The 17,719-nt window shown below is 33.1% G+C and overlaps 1 protein-coding gene across 1 annotated transcript; it reads left to right on the forward strand.

Annotated features, from left to right (window-relative positions):
* The first annotated feature begins 381 nt into the window (after positions 1 to 381).
* On the forward strand, positions 382 to 16,857 carry LOC114945874 (fatty acid synthase-like). The gene is given in 15 exon segments (XM_085489876.1): positions 382 to 423; positions 2,941 to 3,037; positions 3,104 to 3,116; positions 3,118 to 3,446; positions 7,204 to 7,281; positions 7,284 to 8,200; positions 8,202 to 9,603; positions 9,606 to 10,369; positions 10,561 to 11,011; positions 11,104 to 11,377; positions 11,379 to 11,441; positions 11,527 to 11,842; positions 12,020 to 12,745; positions 12,747 to 13,188; positions 16,248 to 16,857. Coding segments are annotated over 14 exon segments (6,216 nt in total). The 5' UTR covers positions 382 to 423; positions 2,941 to 2,991; the 3' UTR covers positions 16,643 to 16,857.
* The last annotated feature ends 862 nt before the right edge of the window (positions 16,858 to 17,719 follow it).

The raw sequence follows: 17,719 nt of genomic DNA on the forward strand, positions 1-17,719 counted from the left end.
AAATTATTTATTTATAATATAAATGTAGACGTTTCGACCTTACTAGGTCTTTATCAATACAATCAACCGCAAATATTAAATTATAAAACATAATGAAGAAATTTGAACATAATCTCGCAAATTACGTAAAGACGAAACTTCGATTATCATTCGATTTAATTACAATGATTGAAACAACTCTTCTTAGATGTTATTGAAAAGAATAATATACGTGTCATTGTTATATCATAGCTTGTTTATAAGTTAATAAATAATTTATAAGATAATATAATTATCTGAGACACTTTTTTAATATAAAATATACAAATTAACCTTTAATTATTGACAACACTATTGACTATATAAACAAGCTACGATATAATAATGACACATATTATTCCTTGTTATTGCTGAGTCGCAACAACCAACACATAATATCAATATGTAAGTTATTGCAAATTTATATTTTCCAAGTGTTCTTCATTAGAATTCTTTTAACATATCTATTTTGAAAAAAGGATTGAAAAAATGAAGAATTTCTAAAATGTCAAAATAACAGCTTTTAAGAGATTCGATGTCTTTCTTTAAATTTATACTAGTTTTATGTTCTTTATGTATAACATTTCAGAAATAAGTCTTTTATTGCAGTTGATTTCGTGATCTAATATTTGAGTCCCTTCCCAATCAAAAGTGTGCTTATCATTTAAAATATGTTTAGAAATCACCGAATGTCTTGCACAGTCTAATTTAATATTGTTTTTATGTTCGTTAAGTCTGGTACGTAATTGTCTTTTTGTTTGTCCAATATTGGTTGCGTCAGAGTCTCTACAATTAATTTTATATACAACATTTGAATTGCTGGAGCCGTCATTCTTGTCTTTATGTGTTTAATCCAATTGTTTAGATTTTTTAAAACACGATATTCTACATTTACATCCGATTTTTTAATACTAGCTGATATTTTTTCGGAGATGGATTCTACATATGGAATTGCAACACATTTGTTATTTTTATCCTTGTTATCGTGAGGACTTTTTTTATTTTCTCTATACGTTATATTTAATTTGCTGCCGATAAGATTCTTAATCTTACGATTTATTTTATTGAAAATGAGAGCAAGAGAGTAGCCATTTGATAACAGAACATTTATAATTGTATACAAATTTTTACCATGTAATCGAGGATGCGACATAAGTAGTGTTCTGTCCATTAAATTATAATTAGTGCCTATTTGTGGCACATCGGATGGTTGAAATAAAAAGATAAAAATCTACCTGAAAAAGGTTTTTTATGGAACCAATCTACATATATCGCATCCTCAATCACATTAATAGAAATGTCAAGGAAACTAATGCTACGATGGGCCAGATAAAAAAATATGGACTTGACCTTGAGTGACCTATTGACGGTCAGGTCAAGTAAAGTTATCGATGTTTTTTTAAATGGAAACCCCTATTTTTTATTACATTTTCTTGTAGCCCTTGTCGAGACATTTCTAAAACACTACCTACTGATGTTTTTTACGCAAGCCGTTCCCAAGATATGAAGCTTAAAGTTCGACATATCGTCGGCATTTGCATTACCCGATGTACACCGCGGGGAGGTTAAATTGCTCGGTCGGATCAAAAATTTATTACGTCTTGATAAACTCTAAATGCAATATTCTGCGATGTATGATGATGAAATTTGCACTCTTTTAGAGAAAAGCGGACGATGTTTCTACTTATTGTTAGTCTTCGTCTAGTATTGTTTATTATTAACTGATTAATAACATCAGCCAGACGTGAAATAAACTACTTTTGCTAGTGGTGAGATTTAATTTGATCGAATATCTTGTTCGTAATAAAGAGAGAGAGAGAGAGAGAGAAGGAAAGGGGGGGAGAGAGAGAGGGAGAATGTAAAGATATATTTATGTTTTTCTAATGTCAATCTTTCACAGACTTATCAAGCGCAAAAAATTATATTCTTTGCCGTGATAGAATCAGGGAATTGTATAAAAATCTGCTTTTCATTATCTTAATCTTTGTATAAATGTTGACAGCCGAATCGTAATTGTCACTACTTTTTTACTCTAGGCTTATGTAACGGAATGATAAAATGTAAAATTAACATTTATTTATTTAATTTTTATATTAAAACTATATTATTTTCACACAAAATTTATTTTAAATTACTTAAAACTTTGCATTTTATGGTGTTAATATTTATTAACATCATACAGGGTTTGTCCGGAAAGTAATGCGTCGCATTTTTTTGTGACGCGACTATACATCGCAGAGCGATGGGACCGGTTGGGGAGGAAGGGGGGTACCCTTAGCTTTCCAACGGTAGGTCGCTCAATTGTTTCCATGCGCTTGGAGGGTTAGGACGGCTTATTCTGTGAACCTCTGCTTAGTGGTCGCGTCGAACTTGTGATGGAGAGAACGATAGAGCAACGCTATGCGATAAAGTTTTGCGTGAAGCTGGACAAGACGCCGCTGGAAACTTTTGAAATGCTCAAGAAAGTTTGGCCCCGGCGGACTTTTTTTTATTTCCTCGGCTGAAAAGGGAGCTCAAAGGACAACAGTTCGAGTCGGTTGACAACGTACAAGCTACTTCGACGGCCTCCCTGAACAGCATCCCAGTCAAGGAGTTCCAGAAATCTTATGACGCATGGAAATCGCGTTGGCAAAAATGTATTGACGCAGAAGGGTCATACTTCGAACAATTTTAAGTTGTTTTACCTATGCGATCAATAAATTCTTTTTTAAAAAAATGCGACGCATTACTTTCCGGACAAACCCTGTATTTGTGTCACAATTTAATATACCTATATTATTTTAAATTAACACAAAAATTTCTATGGACCGTTTAGGACATTTAATAGAAATTAATGGTTTATATATATATATATATATATACATATGTATTTAATAATGCATAATTATATGCAAAAAGCATTAGTTAATTGTGTATTTTCAGATCAAAAAAATCAGATAAAGGAAAATCGACATTAAATACTCAAACATCAACATGTCTGATCATTTTGAAGGTGATATCTCCATCACGGGCATTTCAGGTAATTGTGCCGATTTTACAATCAATCAATTTTGTATATCAAAGTAATGCATCGATATTTTTCCAGGCCGTTTACCTGAAAACAAACATTGAGGAGTTTAAGGAAAATTTAATGAAAGGAATGGACATGGTCACCGAGGACGAGCGCCGTTGGTCAAAGGGTACTTATGAAGTGCCATCCAGATTTGGCAAACTCAAGGATCTTGGCAGTTTTGATGCCTCGTTTTTCAGGGTACATCCTAAACAGGCGCGCGTAATGGATCCACAGCTTCGCATTATGCTAGAAGTGACATACAAGACGTTAATTGACGCTGGCGTTAATCCTTCCACCTTGAAAGGATCACGCACCGGTGTATTTGTCGGTGTTTCTTCTTCGGATGCGAACAATTTTTGGAAGAGAGATGCGAACGGTTTGTACATTTTGCAAATTTTCCTTAAAAATTTCTGACCCATAAAATAATATTATAAAATATTTATTTTAAAAATAATGAAATTAATTTATAAACAAGTGTATCGAATATAAGATATCAGATATGTTAGAATTATAAATTCGTATATAGAAACACAAGATATAGAATTATTATGATACAAAAATACAAATAAAGAATAAGGTAAACATTAAAATTTTAAATATTAATATTATAATAATATTGAAAATTAATATCAAAAATTATTAGGACTTATAAATATTATTAATATGTATATATATATATATATATATATATATATATATATATATGTATGTATATATTAAAGTTAGTCGAATAATTAAATATTAATCAGTGAAATTCTTAAATATTATTACGATATCATATTGTCTCACGATTGTCATGAAATAAAAAATAAATTCGATCAATTAAAATTAATATTAATCAAAATTAATATTGGTCGCTAGTGGTGAAAATAAGCTTAGAAAACTTAACTTCGACGTAACTAGCAAATTTTATTTAATTATTTCACGACGTTTCGACCATTTGGTTGTGGTCCTTTTCAAGTGAAATTTCTACAACATAATATTACACAATAGTTTTTAACATACGAGAACTCATTTAAGTGTTAAATTAATAAAATAAATATAAATTTTATAAACATACCCATCAATTAAACCGAGGTTAACGTAACATCACACTGGTGTTATTTAAAATCAAAAGTTAAAAGTTAAAAGAGGAACACGTCCCATCGTTATGATGTTGAAAGTTAAAAGTTAAAAGTTAAAAGAGGAACACGTTTCATCGTTATGATGTTTCGTCAACGACTAAATTTGAAACGCGCCACTAAACAATCTTTGTTATTTTGTCGTAAATGTTTGTCAAATTCTCGGTCTTTCTGTAGGTTAACCGTATTGTCATGCTTCTTTATGAAGAACATTTCAGCAATCTCTCTCTTTCTTACATGTTTCTCGTTATGTAAAATGGTCGGTGATTTCCAATCAAAGTTATGCCCAAAATCACATCTGTGTTTGCTCAAAACCGAATGATTAGACTCATGTAATTTAATATTGCTGGCATGTTCCTTCACTCTAGTGCATAAATGTCTTTTCGTTTGTCCAATGTATGATGCATTACAATTTTCACAATTAATCTTGTATACTACATTCGTTTTAATATTATTAGTTATTAAATCTTTACCTCGTTTTATCAGCCTATTCAACTTTTTTGGCAAACTATAAACGACATTTATGTTAGCATTTTTAAGTGACCTTTTAATACTGTCGCTAACATCTTTAACGTATGGGAGTGGAATTACATAATTCTTATCTTGAGCCGAATTCACATTAACGTTATTATCTAAATCATTACTCAAACTGTCGTTATTATCCGCATAGTGACCGTTAACATTCCTGTTGTTATTCAGTACATTAATTCTTTTATTTACATACTTATTAATAATATGATCCGGAAAACAATTATTAATTAAAATGTTCTTTACAATCTCAATATTCGTATTATGAAATTGTTCGTTAGAAAGTAAAATTGCATGGTCTACTAAATTGTAAATCGTATTAATTTTGTACTTAATAGGATGACTCGAAAGAAAATTGATGTATCTGCCAGAACATGTAGGTTTCCTAAACCAATTAGTTGTTAATTTATTCCCATTGCGGATAACTGTAGAATTTAAAAAATTAATAGAAGAATTGGTCTCTATTTCATGTGTAAATTTTAAACGTTCATGATAATTATTAAATGTCCTTAAAATTTTATTTATTTTAGAGCTAGGTAAAATAACAAAAATGTCGTCCACATATCTATAAAAAGTCTGAACTTTAAAACTTAAAGAATTTAAACAATTTGTTTTCAAGTCATCCATTACCAAGTCAGCTAATATCGGTGATAGAGGGGATCCCATAGGGCTTCCATAAATCTGTTCATAGTACTGCTTATTAAATTGAAAACTAGTTGAAGTAAGTATTACATCAATAGCGTATAGAAACTGTTGCAAATTAAATTTAGTTTTTAGACTTATGTCACTCCAACGACTTTCAATTGCAGAAAAAACTAAATCTTTTGGAATATTTGTAAACAACAAACAAACATCTAAGGAAATCATTACGTCATCGTCATTAACCCTTGTATTTTTAATAATATTCACAAACGTCCAACCATCTTTAACATTTGAATCCGGTTTCTTAACAGACTTAACTAATATCTCATGAATGTAACTGGCAATATTATAAAAGAGACTGCCTAACGATGACACAATGATTCTCAATGGATACCCGCTCTTATGGATCTTTGGGAGCCCATAACACCGTGGTAAATTACCATTTGTGCAATTCAGAAATTTATATGTTTGATCATTAATGATCTCATTATTATGCCATGACTTTACTAACGTATGAAGTTTATTCGTCAGACGTGTAATCGGATTTTTATTTAATTTTTTGTATGTCATCGAATCACTTAACAATAATTTCATATTAGTCACGTAATTATTTCTATTCATAACCACTGTCACTTGTCCTTTGTCAGCTTTGGTAACAATCAAATCGTTATTATTCTGCAAATATTTATTAGAAATATTAAACGCATTCTGAATAAATCTGTCACTATAATTGATATGTTTACTTTTAGATAGAAATTTTTGTAGTAAATTGGCAATGGATATTCTAGTTGTTTTTAAAGCATCTTCAGGAACATAACGACAATTCGATTCAAAATTCTTTATCACTTCAACGGTATAATTTAGTCGGTCGTTCTTATTTGAGCAATGAATCGGCAAGGCAAACGTGTCGCCTAAACTTAAGAGTTTAGATACAGTATCAGGTAACACTTTAGAGCTGATATTTATTAACCAGTTTAAATTGTCGATGTTTTCAAACGGATTTGACAATACCATATATTTCTGTTTCATCCTATCAAACTTTTTTATCATTCTACTTTTTATTCTATAATTAAAGTTATTTAGTCGTTGTTTACTTAAACAAAAAAACTGATTTACCACGTTATTAGGCAAGAAATCAAACAATTTTTTAACTATATTAGAGATCTTACACCGAATGAAAAATAAAAAATAAATTCTAAGAGAAAATGCTCTTTGTATATGTTTGCATTTCAAATCAAATAATGTAAATATATTATAGAATATTTTGAAATTTTTTAAGAAAGCAAAAGTATAGTTTACCAAAAATTGGAAAGAGAAATAAAGGGAGGGTCTAAAGTTGACTTTGTTAATATTATAATATATCGTGATATTTACTGACATAAATATAATAAGTTACTATATGTTATTAGTAAAAAATAACAATAAATTCTAAAAATTTTAGCAGGTAAAAAAGACGATAATCAAAATTTTTTTGGCGGAATCTTAAATGACCTTGAATTGTAAATATTTCAATAAATCAAATATATTGCAAAAAAACTACAAACACATGTTTAAAAAAATTATGATTTAAAAAAAGTGATTACTTTCATATGACTTCGGAGTCCCTATTTAAAACAAATTCTTTAAAATAAAAACATGTACCTCTCGTAACAATATAAATCAGATTACACAATATAAACTACATCTTAATATCTTATTTATCAATTTTTATTTTTTCCAACGAAAACTTAATTTTTGTTGGAAATGTACGCAGCAACATCCGCGTATGGCTCTTAAGGTCGTTCTTATTTATGATTATTATTTAATTTTTTCTAACATTAAATATTTATCGATTGTTTGCAGGATATGGATTGCTTGGATGTTGCAGAGCAATGTTCGCTAACAGAATTTCATATGCTTTTGATTGGAACGGTCCCAGTTACGCGACACAGCTTGTTCCTCGTCTTTGGCTGCCTTGCATCAAGCAGTTCTCGCTATAAGGACCGAGGAATGCGACAGCGCGATTGTTGGAGGAATGAATCTTTTGCTCGATCCGGCGAATGCTCTTCACTTTTATCAACTAAATATGCTATCCAACGATGGCAAGTGCAAAATATTCGATGTTACGGGTGACGGTTACGCGAGAGCCGAAGCAGTGGTTGCAATATATCTGCAGAAAGCGATTGATGCGCGCAGAGTGTACGCCACAGTGATGAATACAATAGTAAACACGGATGGTTATAAGCCTGAAGGTATCACGTATCCAAACGGGAACATTCAATATCAGATGTTGCACGAGGTATACAACAAGGTGGGTCTCGATCTCAGGAATGTTGTTTACATGGAAGCTCATGGAACCGGTACCAAAACGGGGGATCCAGAAGAACTCGCTGCCATTGATAAACTGCTCTGTAAAAATAGAAAGACGCCACTGCTGATAGGCTCGGTTAAGTCAAATATGGGACATTCGGAACCCGCCAGTGGATTGTGCTCCATTGTTAAGGTGCTGATCGCGATGGAAACAGGTGTAATTCCTGCGAATTTAAACTTTACTATTCCAAATCCAATGCTTCCTGCACTAAAAGAAGGACGAATGCGTGTGGTCGACAAAGTCACACCTTGGAACGGCGGTCTCGTGGGTATCAATTCGTTCGGTTTTGGTGGCTCTAATTCGCATGTCATTCTGCGCAGTAACCCAAAAGCAAAGATGTCGTCAGTGTCAGAAACTGTCAAACCGATGTTGCCGAAGCTAGTTATCGTGTCAGGTCGAACGAAAGATGCTACAGACGTGTTACTGGATAAGGCAACAGAGTATTTGCAGGACAAGGAGTTTCTATCACTATTACATGCTGTGCACAGTAATAAATAATATATCAGGACACAACGTTCGTGGCTACGAGATACTTGGTCATGACAATACGCGCGAAGTGGCCAAGGTCAATTATGATAAGAAACGTCCCATTTGGTTTGTATTTTCTGGTATGGGTTCTCAATGGCCAGGTATGGGTCGCGAATTATTTCACATCGAAATTTGCCAACGCAGTTTACGACGATGTGCGGATATCTTAAAGAACCAAGACATCGACCTAATAAATATCATCATGAATGGTACTGACGAGATTTACGAGAACGTAATAGTTGCTTTTGTATTAATTGTGGCCATCCAAATCGCTCTCGTCGATATGTTGATATCTATAGGCATACGACCAGACGGCATAGTTGGACACTTTATCGGTGAATTAAGCTGTTCCTATGCCGACGGTGCGTTTACATTGGAACAAACCATATTAGCAGCTTACTACAGAGGCAAAGCGATTGTAGATACAAACTTGGAACCGGGTGCTATGGCAGCGATTGGTTTGAACTGGGAGGAAGTTAAAACGATATGTCCGTCCGATATCGTTCCAGCCTGTCACAATTCCGCACGTTTGGTAACTATAAGCGGCCCATCTATTTCTGTAAACATGTTTGTCGAGAAGCTGAAAGAGAAAAATATTTTTACCAAAATGATTAAATGCTCTGGCATTGCTTTCCACAGCAAATACGTTGCCGAGGCAGAATTTAAGTTTCGCAATTCACTCGACATGATCATAACAAAACCGAAGCAGAGATCTCACAGATGGATCTCTAGTTCGGTTCCCGAGGTCGCGTGGAAAAGTCCACTTGAACAATTCAGCTCAACTGATTATCACGTGAATAATTTGTTATCGCCCGTACTCTTCTACGAAGCGACTGCGCACATCCCAGAGAATGCCATAAGCATTGAAATCTCGCCGCATTGTTTACTTCAGGCGATTCTTTGTAGATCGCTACCACCGACGGCGACAAATGTCAGGCTTCAAAAACGGAATCATTTAAACAACCTTATCTTCTTGCTGTCTAATGTAGGAAAATTGTATAATGCCGGAGCGCAACCAGATATCTCCAAATTGTATTTGCCGGTCAGTTTTCCTGTTGGTCGTGGAACACCAATGATCGGACCTTTAGTCAAATGGGACTATTCCGTTACGTGGGAGGTGCCAAATTTCAAGCACAGGTCAGGAGAATTGTCGAACAAGCACATTGTGGAAGTAAATCTAACAAGAAAGACGGATGCGTTTCTAACTGGACACAAAGTCAACGGAAAACTTATTTTCCCTGGCGCCGGTCTTATTCTGATGACTTGGAAAACTTATGCCAAATTACGTGACATCAATTTCGAACAAATACCTGTAATCTTCGAGAACCTACAGTTCCATCGTGCTACCTTTGTGCCGGAGAAAAAAAAATCAAGTTTTCCGTAAATATTTCTGAAGTAACGGGTGATTTTGAGATCTGTGAGTCCAATGCGGTCGTTGCCAGTGGAAACATACGCGTAGCTGAGGCCATCGAGAAAGAGCAGCTAAATCGATCACCGATACCGCTCGTTAATAAAAAGCACTCATTATCGATGAATACAGAGGACATTTATAAGGAAATGAGGTTGCGCGGTTATGAATATAGTGACATTTTCGAAGGGATAAAGTCCTGTAATTGCGATAAAACCATAGGTGAGCTATATTGGTTTAACGAATGGACCTCGTACATAGACAGTATGTTTCAATTTATCGTATTGTTCAGTAAAAGAAAACTGGTGTACGTATTAGGAATCCGTTATGTCGCAATCGATCCTGTTTTTCATAAACAATTGGTTGATAAATTACCAAAACACAGTGGATTACCAGTATATTATTACAAGAACATCAACGTTATCAAATCGGGTGGTATCGAAATAAGAGGTATAAAACCTAGTGCACCTATACGACAACAGGTTCAAGTCAGACCTAAATACGAAAGTTATGATTATGTATCCTATGAAAATCCGCACAACTTTATTCTAAAAGATCCCATAAAAAGAAAAATACACGCGCTTACCGTGTTATTACAAACAGTTTGTGAAAACGTTATGACATCGAGAATTAAAATCGTAGAAGTTATGGGCAATCGAACTGCAGAAGAACTTTTAATGCCGCTTGTACACGACATTTTATACAGCGAACCCTTCTGTAATGTAAGTACTAATCGCAAAAAAAACATAATTTTAAAAATTAAAATATATTTGAAATAATAACTATGATCAATAAAGATTCTGTAATTTGCAAATGTAGATTTGCAATATAATTTGCAACTTTTTCCAGCAAGTTTTTATTTCATCGTTTATCTCATACACAATTTTAGATGTCGAAATATCGCTTGTTTCAGGTGGATTTACAGATAGCCATCAATTCCGCCAAAAATTACGCAAAACATTTCAATCAAGTAAATGTAAAAATTAACACTGTGACGTGGAATGAAGCATCCTTAAGTCAGAATGTGCATCTTATAGCCGCAAATATTCAGTCTTGCACATATCTTACAAATATAACTGCTGCCTTGAAATCAGGTTGTTTTATTCTTCTGGAAGTGACTGCTGAACGATTCGATTTTGAGACCAGGTTGAAAGAGGAGAATCTGGTGTTAGTCGGAAAACAAATTGGTTCTCCGGGAAAAAGTTATGTTTTGTTGAGAAAGCAAAATAAGAAAAGAGAACCGATTGTAATATCAATTACAGGAAAACATCTTTCATGGTTGGACAATGCGAAACAAGTATTTAAAAAATTTGATAGTGAAAATCAAGAAATACTTTTTGTGTCTCAGGACAAAGATCCACTTGGTAAAGTTATGAAATAAATGACATACAAATTAGCTTATACATCTGCGTGTATTATCAACAAATTGTGAAACACATTTATTTTTAATTTGCAGGCTTAGTTGGATTGATGAATTGTATTCGGCGTAAGACCACAAATGTACGTTACGTGTTTATTCAGGATGATAACGCTCCCAAATTCGATTTATCCACTCAGTTGTATATGGAGCAATTAGATAAAGGATTAATAGCTAATGTGTTAAAAGGAGGTCAATGGGGTAGTTATCGGCACTTCCAATTAGATTGTTCTGGCAAAATTCAAGTTGAGCACGCCTACGTAAATACATTAACAAAAGGAGACTTGAGAAGTCTGGAATGGATTCAAAGTCCGATACTGCCAGACTAAATATCAAAGATCTATCTGCAGTGTGTATTACGCCTCGTTAAACTTCAAGTAAGTTTCGCGGAGTGTCGTTTGTTTGTCCAGTTTATAACATAGTTGGATAACATATAGCAAATATATTTTATATTAACAATAGGAATATCATGGTAGCAACCGGTAAAATATCAACGAACGAAATCCCGGGGTTGCCTAAAGAGGACTTTATATTAGATACTGAGTTTTCTGGAAGAGATGTAAATGGGGATAGAGTCATGGGTGTGATCAGAGGCAAAGGGTTGGCGACCACTGTTGTGTCTGATTCCGATTTTCTTTGGAATGTACCTGACAAGTGGACGTTGGAACAAGCGGCTACAATCCCGGTCGCTTATATGACTAGTTATTACGCTCTGTTTGTACGAGGTCGGTTAAAAAAGGGAGAGACCGTGCTGATTCACACTGGTGCGGGTGCGGTTGTACATTCTCCTCTTTCAACCTGGTCTCAAAATCGAATCGTTCAGCAGTCACTTCTAGAAGAATAAAACAACCTGATTTCAAGGCAGCAGTTATATTTGTAAGATATGTGCAAGACTGAATATCTGCGGCTATAAGATGCACATTCTGACTTAAGGATGCTTCATTCCACGTCACAGTGTCAAGCAGCGATCATCATTGCATTGCATTCCGGCTGCACAGTCTTCACCACTGTTGGTACATTGGAGAAACGGCTGTATCTTGAAAAAATTTTTCCGCATTTGTCCGATAAGCACATCGGCAATTCCCGGGATACGAGCTTCGAGCAATTAATCCTCGATAATACCCAAGGACGTGGGGTGGACGTGGTATTAAACTCTTTAGCGGAAGAAAAGCTGCATGCCAGCGTACGGTGTCTCGCGATAAACGGTCGTTTTCTTGAGATAGGGAAATATGACATGATAAATGGCAACCGCATAAATATGTCGATATTTTTAAAGAACATTGCCTTCCACGGTGTACTGTTGGAAACGCTCTTCGAGAACTACGTGGACAAACGAGAAACAATTAGGCTTTTCTCGGAAGGAATCGAGAACGGCGTGGTGCGCCCGTTATCAACAACGATATTTTCGGACCAACATCTCGAACAGGGATTCAGATTTATGGCAACAGGCAAACACATCGGCAAGGTATTGTTCCGAATTCAGGAAGAGGAAACGCAGAAGTGTGTGCTACCGATTTCTAGAATGATGACTGCTATGCCGCGAACTTACATGCATCCGGAAAAGTCATACGTGCTGATTGGTGGTCTCGGTGGATTTGGCTTGAAATTGGCCAATTGGATGATTGCTCGCGGTGCCAGGTTTATAATTCTCGTGTCACGTACCGGTGTACGCACCGGTCAGGTGCGCGGAATCGCGAGTGCAATATTGGCGCAAAAGCGGCATCCGTATCGTCATTTCTACGGCAGATGTCACAACATCATTGGGCGCTGAACGTTTAATCGAAGAAAGTAACCAATTGGCTCCGGTAGGTGGTATATTTAATCTGGCGGCTGTGATACGCGATGCTTTGTTCGAAAACCTTGACGTGGATGACTTCGAGAGCGTAATATTGCCAAAAGTCAACGCTACAAGGAATTTGAATGAGATATCGAGAAAATTCTGTCCATCATTAGATCATTTTGTCGTGTTTTCGTCCGTGTCGTGCGGTCGCGGCAATTCAGGTCAATCTGCTTACGGATATGCAAATTCGGTTATGGAGAGAATGATGGAACAGAGATGTGCTTCGGGTTTGCCCGGTCTCGCTATTCAATGGGGTCCTATCGGAGATGTCGGTTTATACGTAGGTGAGTCTTATCTTTTTATGTCTTTTCATGAGTTTCTGTAATTTTCAATATTTTTCAGATCTTATTGGATTTCTTTGAGATTTTTATAAAATAACCTTCAAATTTTATAAGTTAAGAGTTTAACAAGGCTCTGTCATATAAATAGAAATTTAAAGTATAAGACAGGCAATAAGAGCCGATCGCGGAAGACAGTGTGTTATCCCAACGAAACTAAATTTTTTCGTTAGAATTAAATATCTGTGCACAAGGCACCAAATTTTACTTGGTCACTGCTAAGATTTTAAAATATGAAATAATCTCATATATATTTGAGATTTAATTTCAATAATCCTTTAACCCCTCTACGAAAATAATTAAATGCAAGAGAAAAATATAGTTACAATTACAAATTATATAGAAAAATATAGATCCGAAAGTCGCTGAATCGGGAATTGAACCCAAGACCTTTCGCTTGCCGGACGATTTTAAATTTTATTTTCAATTTTTTTTTTATAAAATTTGTCTTTTATAAGATTGTCGATATAGTGTAATTTTGTACAACTCTTTAGAAAGATATTAAAAGAAATAAATATTGTAGACCAACTAAACGAGCAAAATTACATAAGATATAAAGATTTATTAATAATTAAATTCTCATTTTATTAGAGAAACAATATACAACGTAAACGTTTCGACTGCACTACAGTCTTCTTCAATACATAAAACTCAAATATTAAAATACAAAGTTAACGATTCTTCGCTGATGAACAATGGATGAGTAAGACGATTGGTCTGAGATTCCAAGTTTTGTGACATTTAATCATGCTGTGGAGATTTTACGCAAATTAATTAATATCAGAGAAAATTGAAAAATCTTTCAACTTACATTATCGTTTCAACAAATTCTTCTTCTCGAAATTTCAAGTGTACGTTGCGAAGTTTAAATAACAAATGTCAAGGTAGATAGCGTGATGTATATATTTATTATCAATGTTTTTCTAAACTATGATTCAGCTAATTTTGTAAGTATGTCAAAATAACTACTGTCTAGCAATTCAGTGTCTTTGTTATATAATATTCCGACACAATAATTTTATTAGATGTCGTTTCATTATTTACTAATGTCTCCGTAGATCTTGCATTAAACGGTATCAATAGTAGATGGCATTTTATAGAGTCACACACAAAGATTCCCAAAATTGACTTCATAAGTATGATAAAATTTATATTAACTTCTATATTTTTTACTTTCAATAACATAACTTACAAACAAATTTATGGGACTCCTATTGGCTCCCCACTTTTTCCGATCATTGCCGATATAGTCATGCAAGATTTGGAAACATTGGTAATTGGTAATTTAAATTGCGAACTGACTTTCTATTTTCGTTATGTAGATGATATTATTTTATGCACTTTCGTTGACAATATTACATACGTTTTGAATAAATTCAACAGTTAGAACGATATATTAAAATTTACATTAGAAAAAGAGGATAATCGATGTATAAGCTTTTTAGACATAATGATCAAAGTAATAGATAATAAAATTTATTTAGATTGGTATTACAAAAAGACATTCTCAGGTAGATTACTCTCATTTTTTTCAATTCATCCGACTTGTCATAAATTAGGAACAATTTATAGCTTGGTAGATAGAGCTATATTGCTATCACATTTTCAATTTCACAAAAAAATATAGAGAAAGCTATTAATATTTTGCTATCCAATGGTTATCCTCTTGACTTAATTTTTATAGAAATAAAACGCAGATTGAAACATCTTTCAACGAAGAAATTTAGCAAGTTTAATACCAACAATATAATAGATACCAATACCACAAATACAAACATTAAATATTTTGTCATATCATATATAGAATCAATTTCTGATAAAGTCGCTTCAGCAATAAAAAGACCTGACATATTGGTGGGATATCGTTGCATTAAAAAATTGAATGACTTCATAAAGGTTCAAAAGGACAGAAACGATTGTCCCAAGAATTCTAATGTTATTTATAGATTGAATTGCAATGATTGTGATGCCACATATGTCGGACAGACAAAAAGACAGTTAGGAACGAGACTTAAAGAACATAAAAATAATATTAAATTAGACTCTGCTAAGCATTCGGTTGTCACGGAACACATTCTAAATGAACAGCATACATTTGACTGGGATAACACTAAGATTATGGATCATAAAAAGAATTATCATAAAAGGCTAATATCTGAAATGATCCATATTAAAGAACAGAAAAATGGAATTAATTTAAACAAAGACACTGAATTGCTAGACAGTAGTTATTTTGACATACTTAAAAAATTAGCTGAATCATAGTTTAAAAAAACATTGATAATAAATATATACATCACGCTCTCTACCTTGACATTTGTTATTTAGACTTCGCAACGCACACTTGAAATTTCGAGAAGAAGAATTTGTTAAAACAATAATGTAAGTTGAAAGATTTTTCAATTTTCTCTGATATTAATTAATTTGCGTAAAATCTCCACAGCATGATTAAATGTCGCAAAACTTGAAATCTCAGACCAATCGTCTTACTCATCTATTGTTCATCAGCGAAGAATCGTTAACTTTGTATTTTAATATTTGAGTTTTATGTATTGAAGAAGACTGTAGTGCAGTCGAAACGTTTACGTTGTATATTGTTTCTCTAATGGAATAAGAATTTAATTATTAATAAATCTTTATATCTTATGTAATTTTGCTCGTTTAGTTGGTCTACAATATTTATTTCTTTTAATTTCGTTAATTTATACGAGTCTTTCATCAATTAATTTTAGAAAGATAATTATATTCTTTATTATGTTCTTATTATCAAGAGTGTAATTTTAGTATTGAAAAAAAATATAAATATACAGTATAAAAAAAATACGAGATATATTATAAGCTTTGTTTTAAAATAATTAGAATGTAATTAATAATTAATATTTACTTAAAAAAAAAATAACTAATTAATTAATATTTTAATATATGAAATATTTTTTTGATATTTTTCTTAGCTAAGTTAATAATAATTGTTTGTTATGATACCATTATCCTTTTTCTGTTTACAGATATGAAGAATAAGAATATCAATTTAAGCAATATTTTACCGCAGTCTATGAGCAGCTGCCTTGCAACTATGGATGTCTTTCTTCAACAGCAATATCCTATACTATCGTCTGTGGTAGTAGCTAATAAGAAACATAAAACCGCGAATAGCGACAGCAAAGTTAATTTTGCTCAAATTTTTAATATTCTCGGTATCAAAAACTTTCTGTCAAAAAATCTTGATGACAGTTTGGAGAAACTGGGTGTCGACTCACTGGGCTATGTGGAGATCAAACAGATTCTTGAAAAAAATTATGATATAGTATTATCATTCCGAGAAATCCGTACTTTGACAGTAGGTAAATTGCGAGATTTAGTTTTGGCAAATGACGTATGTTGCGATTCTTCTAAGAGTTAGAAAAAATGTAAACATAACTGCGAATTCTTTATAGTATATATTCATTATAATTTATATTTAAACTATTTTATTAAAACTTTTTATATATGAAAGTCTTATTGTTTTAAATTCCTATTTTTTCTTCTGTCTGATAATATAATGATGATTGTATTTATTTTAATAAGTACATTTTGCTGTATAAAAGTAAATGAGACAAATAAATATTTTTTAGAGTATTTTGTCGTTTCGGAATTTTTGCCCCTTTCTGTATATATTTAAATATTGAGACTTATTTTGATTTTGATTTCATTGAAATTGTAATTATTCTTCTATTGAGACGCTCGCTGTTTTACCTTGAGATGCAATGCGTTAACATGTTTTTTTGTGATAAATAATTACTATCAAGAGACACGGTAGTGTCTCGCGACCAGTTAAGGGCGTAGCGGAGACACCGTGTATCTTAACGCGAGTCGGACATTTGAGTCTTTATAATATTTCGAATCCTCAATAATGGCTGAAGCAATCGAGTTTATACTAGACTTAATCGATAGATTGAGTTCGAATTATATAATAAAAGTGTCTTTATTTCTGCTCTACGTGATTTGTAAGCAGAGATATATAAATGCAAAGTCGAAATATGAAAAATTTCTATTAAGAAACGTTCCCGTCATCATTATAATCTCTAAAAACTCACCTTTAAAAAAAGGTAAAAAAAGGCGACCAGTTAAGGGCACGCCATTAACAAAAATTATCCATTGCAAACCCATGTAGAATCCTATCCTATTGCAAACCCATGTAGAATCCTATAAAAAATTATCATCTTTGTCACCGAAAAAAGAAGCCAAACCCCACCGGGAGAGAATAGAAGCACAGGCCCCAAAAGACTGGTCGATGAAAAACGTCGCACCACAAACCAAGTAACAGTGTATCCGACTTCAGAAATGGCGATTAATAATGACTCCATGCAAACTTAGTAGAAATCCTTTATCACATTGCAAACCATGTACCATAGAATTGTATGAACAAAATTATCGATTTAAATTCTAGTACCAATCGTAACCAATAATAATTTGAATATATAATAAAAAAGTGCGAAGA

Source organism: Nylanderia fulva, unplaced genomic scaffold (genome assembly GCF_048542155.1).
Source record: "Nylanderia fulva isolate GAGA-0341 unplaced genomic scaffold, ASM4854215v1 Scaffold90, whole genome shotgun sequence".
Classification (NCBI taxonomy): Eukaryota; Metazoa; Arthropoda; class Insecta; order Hymenoptera; family Formicidae; genus Nylanderia; species Nylanderia fulva.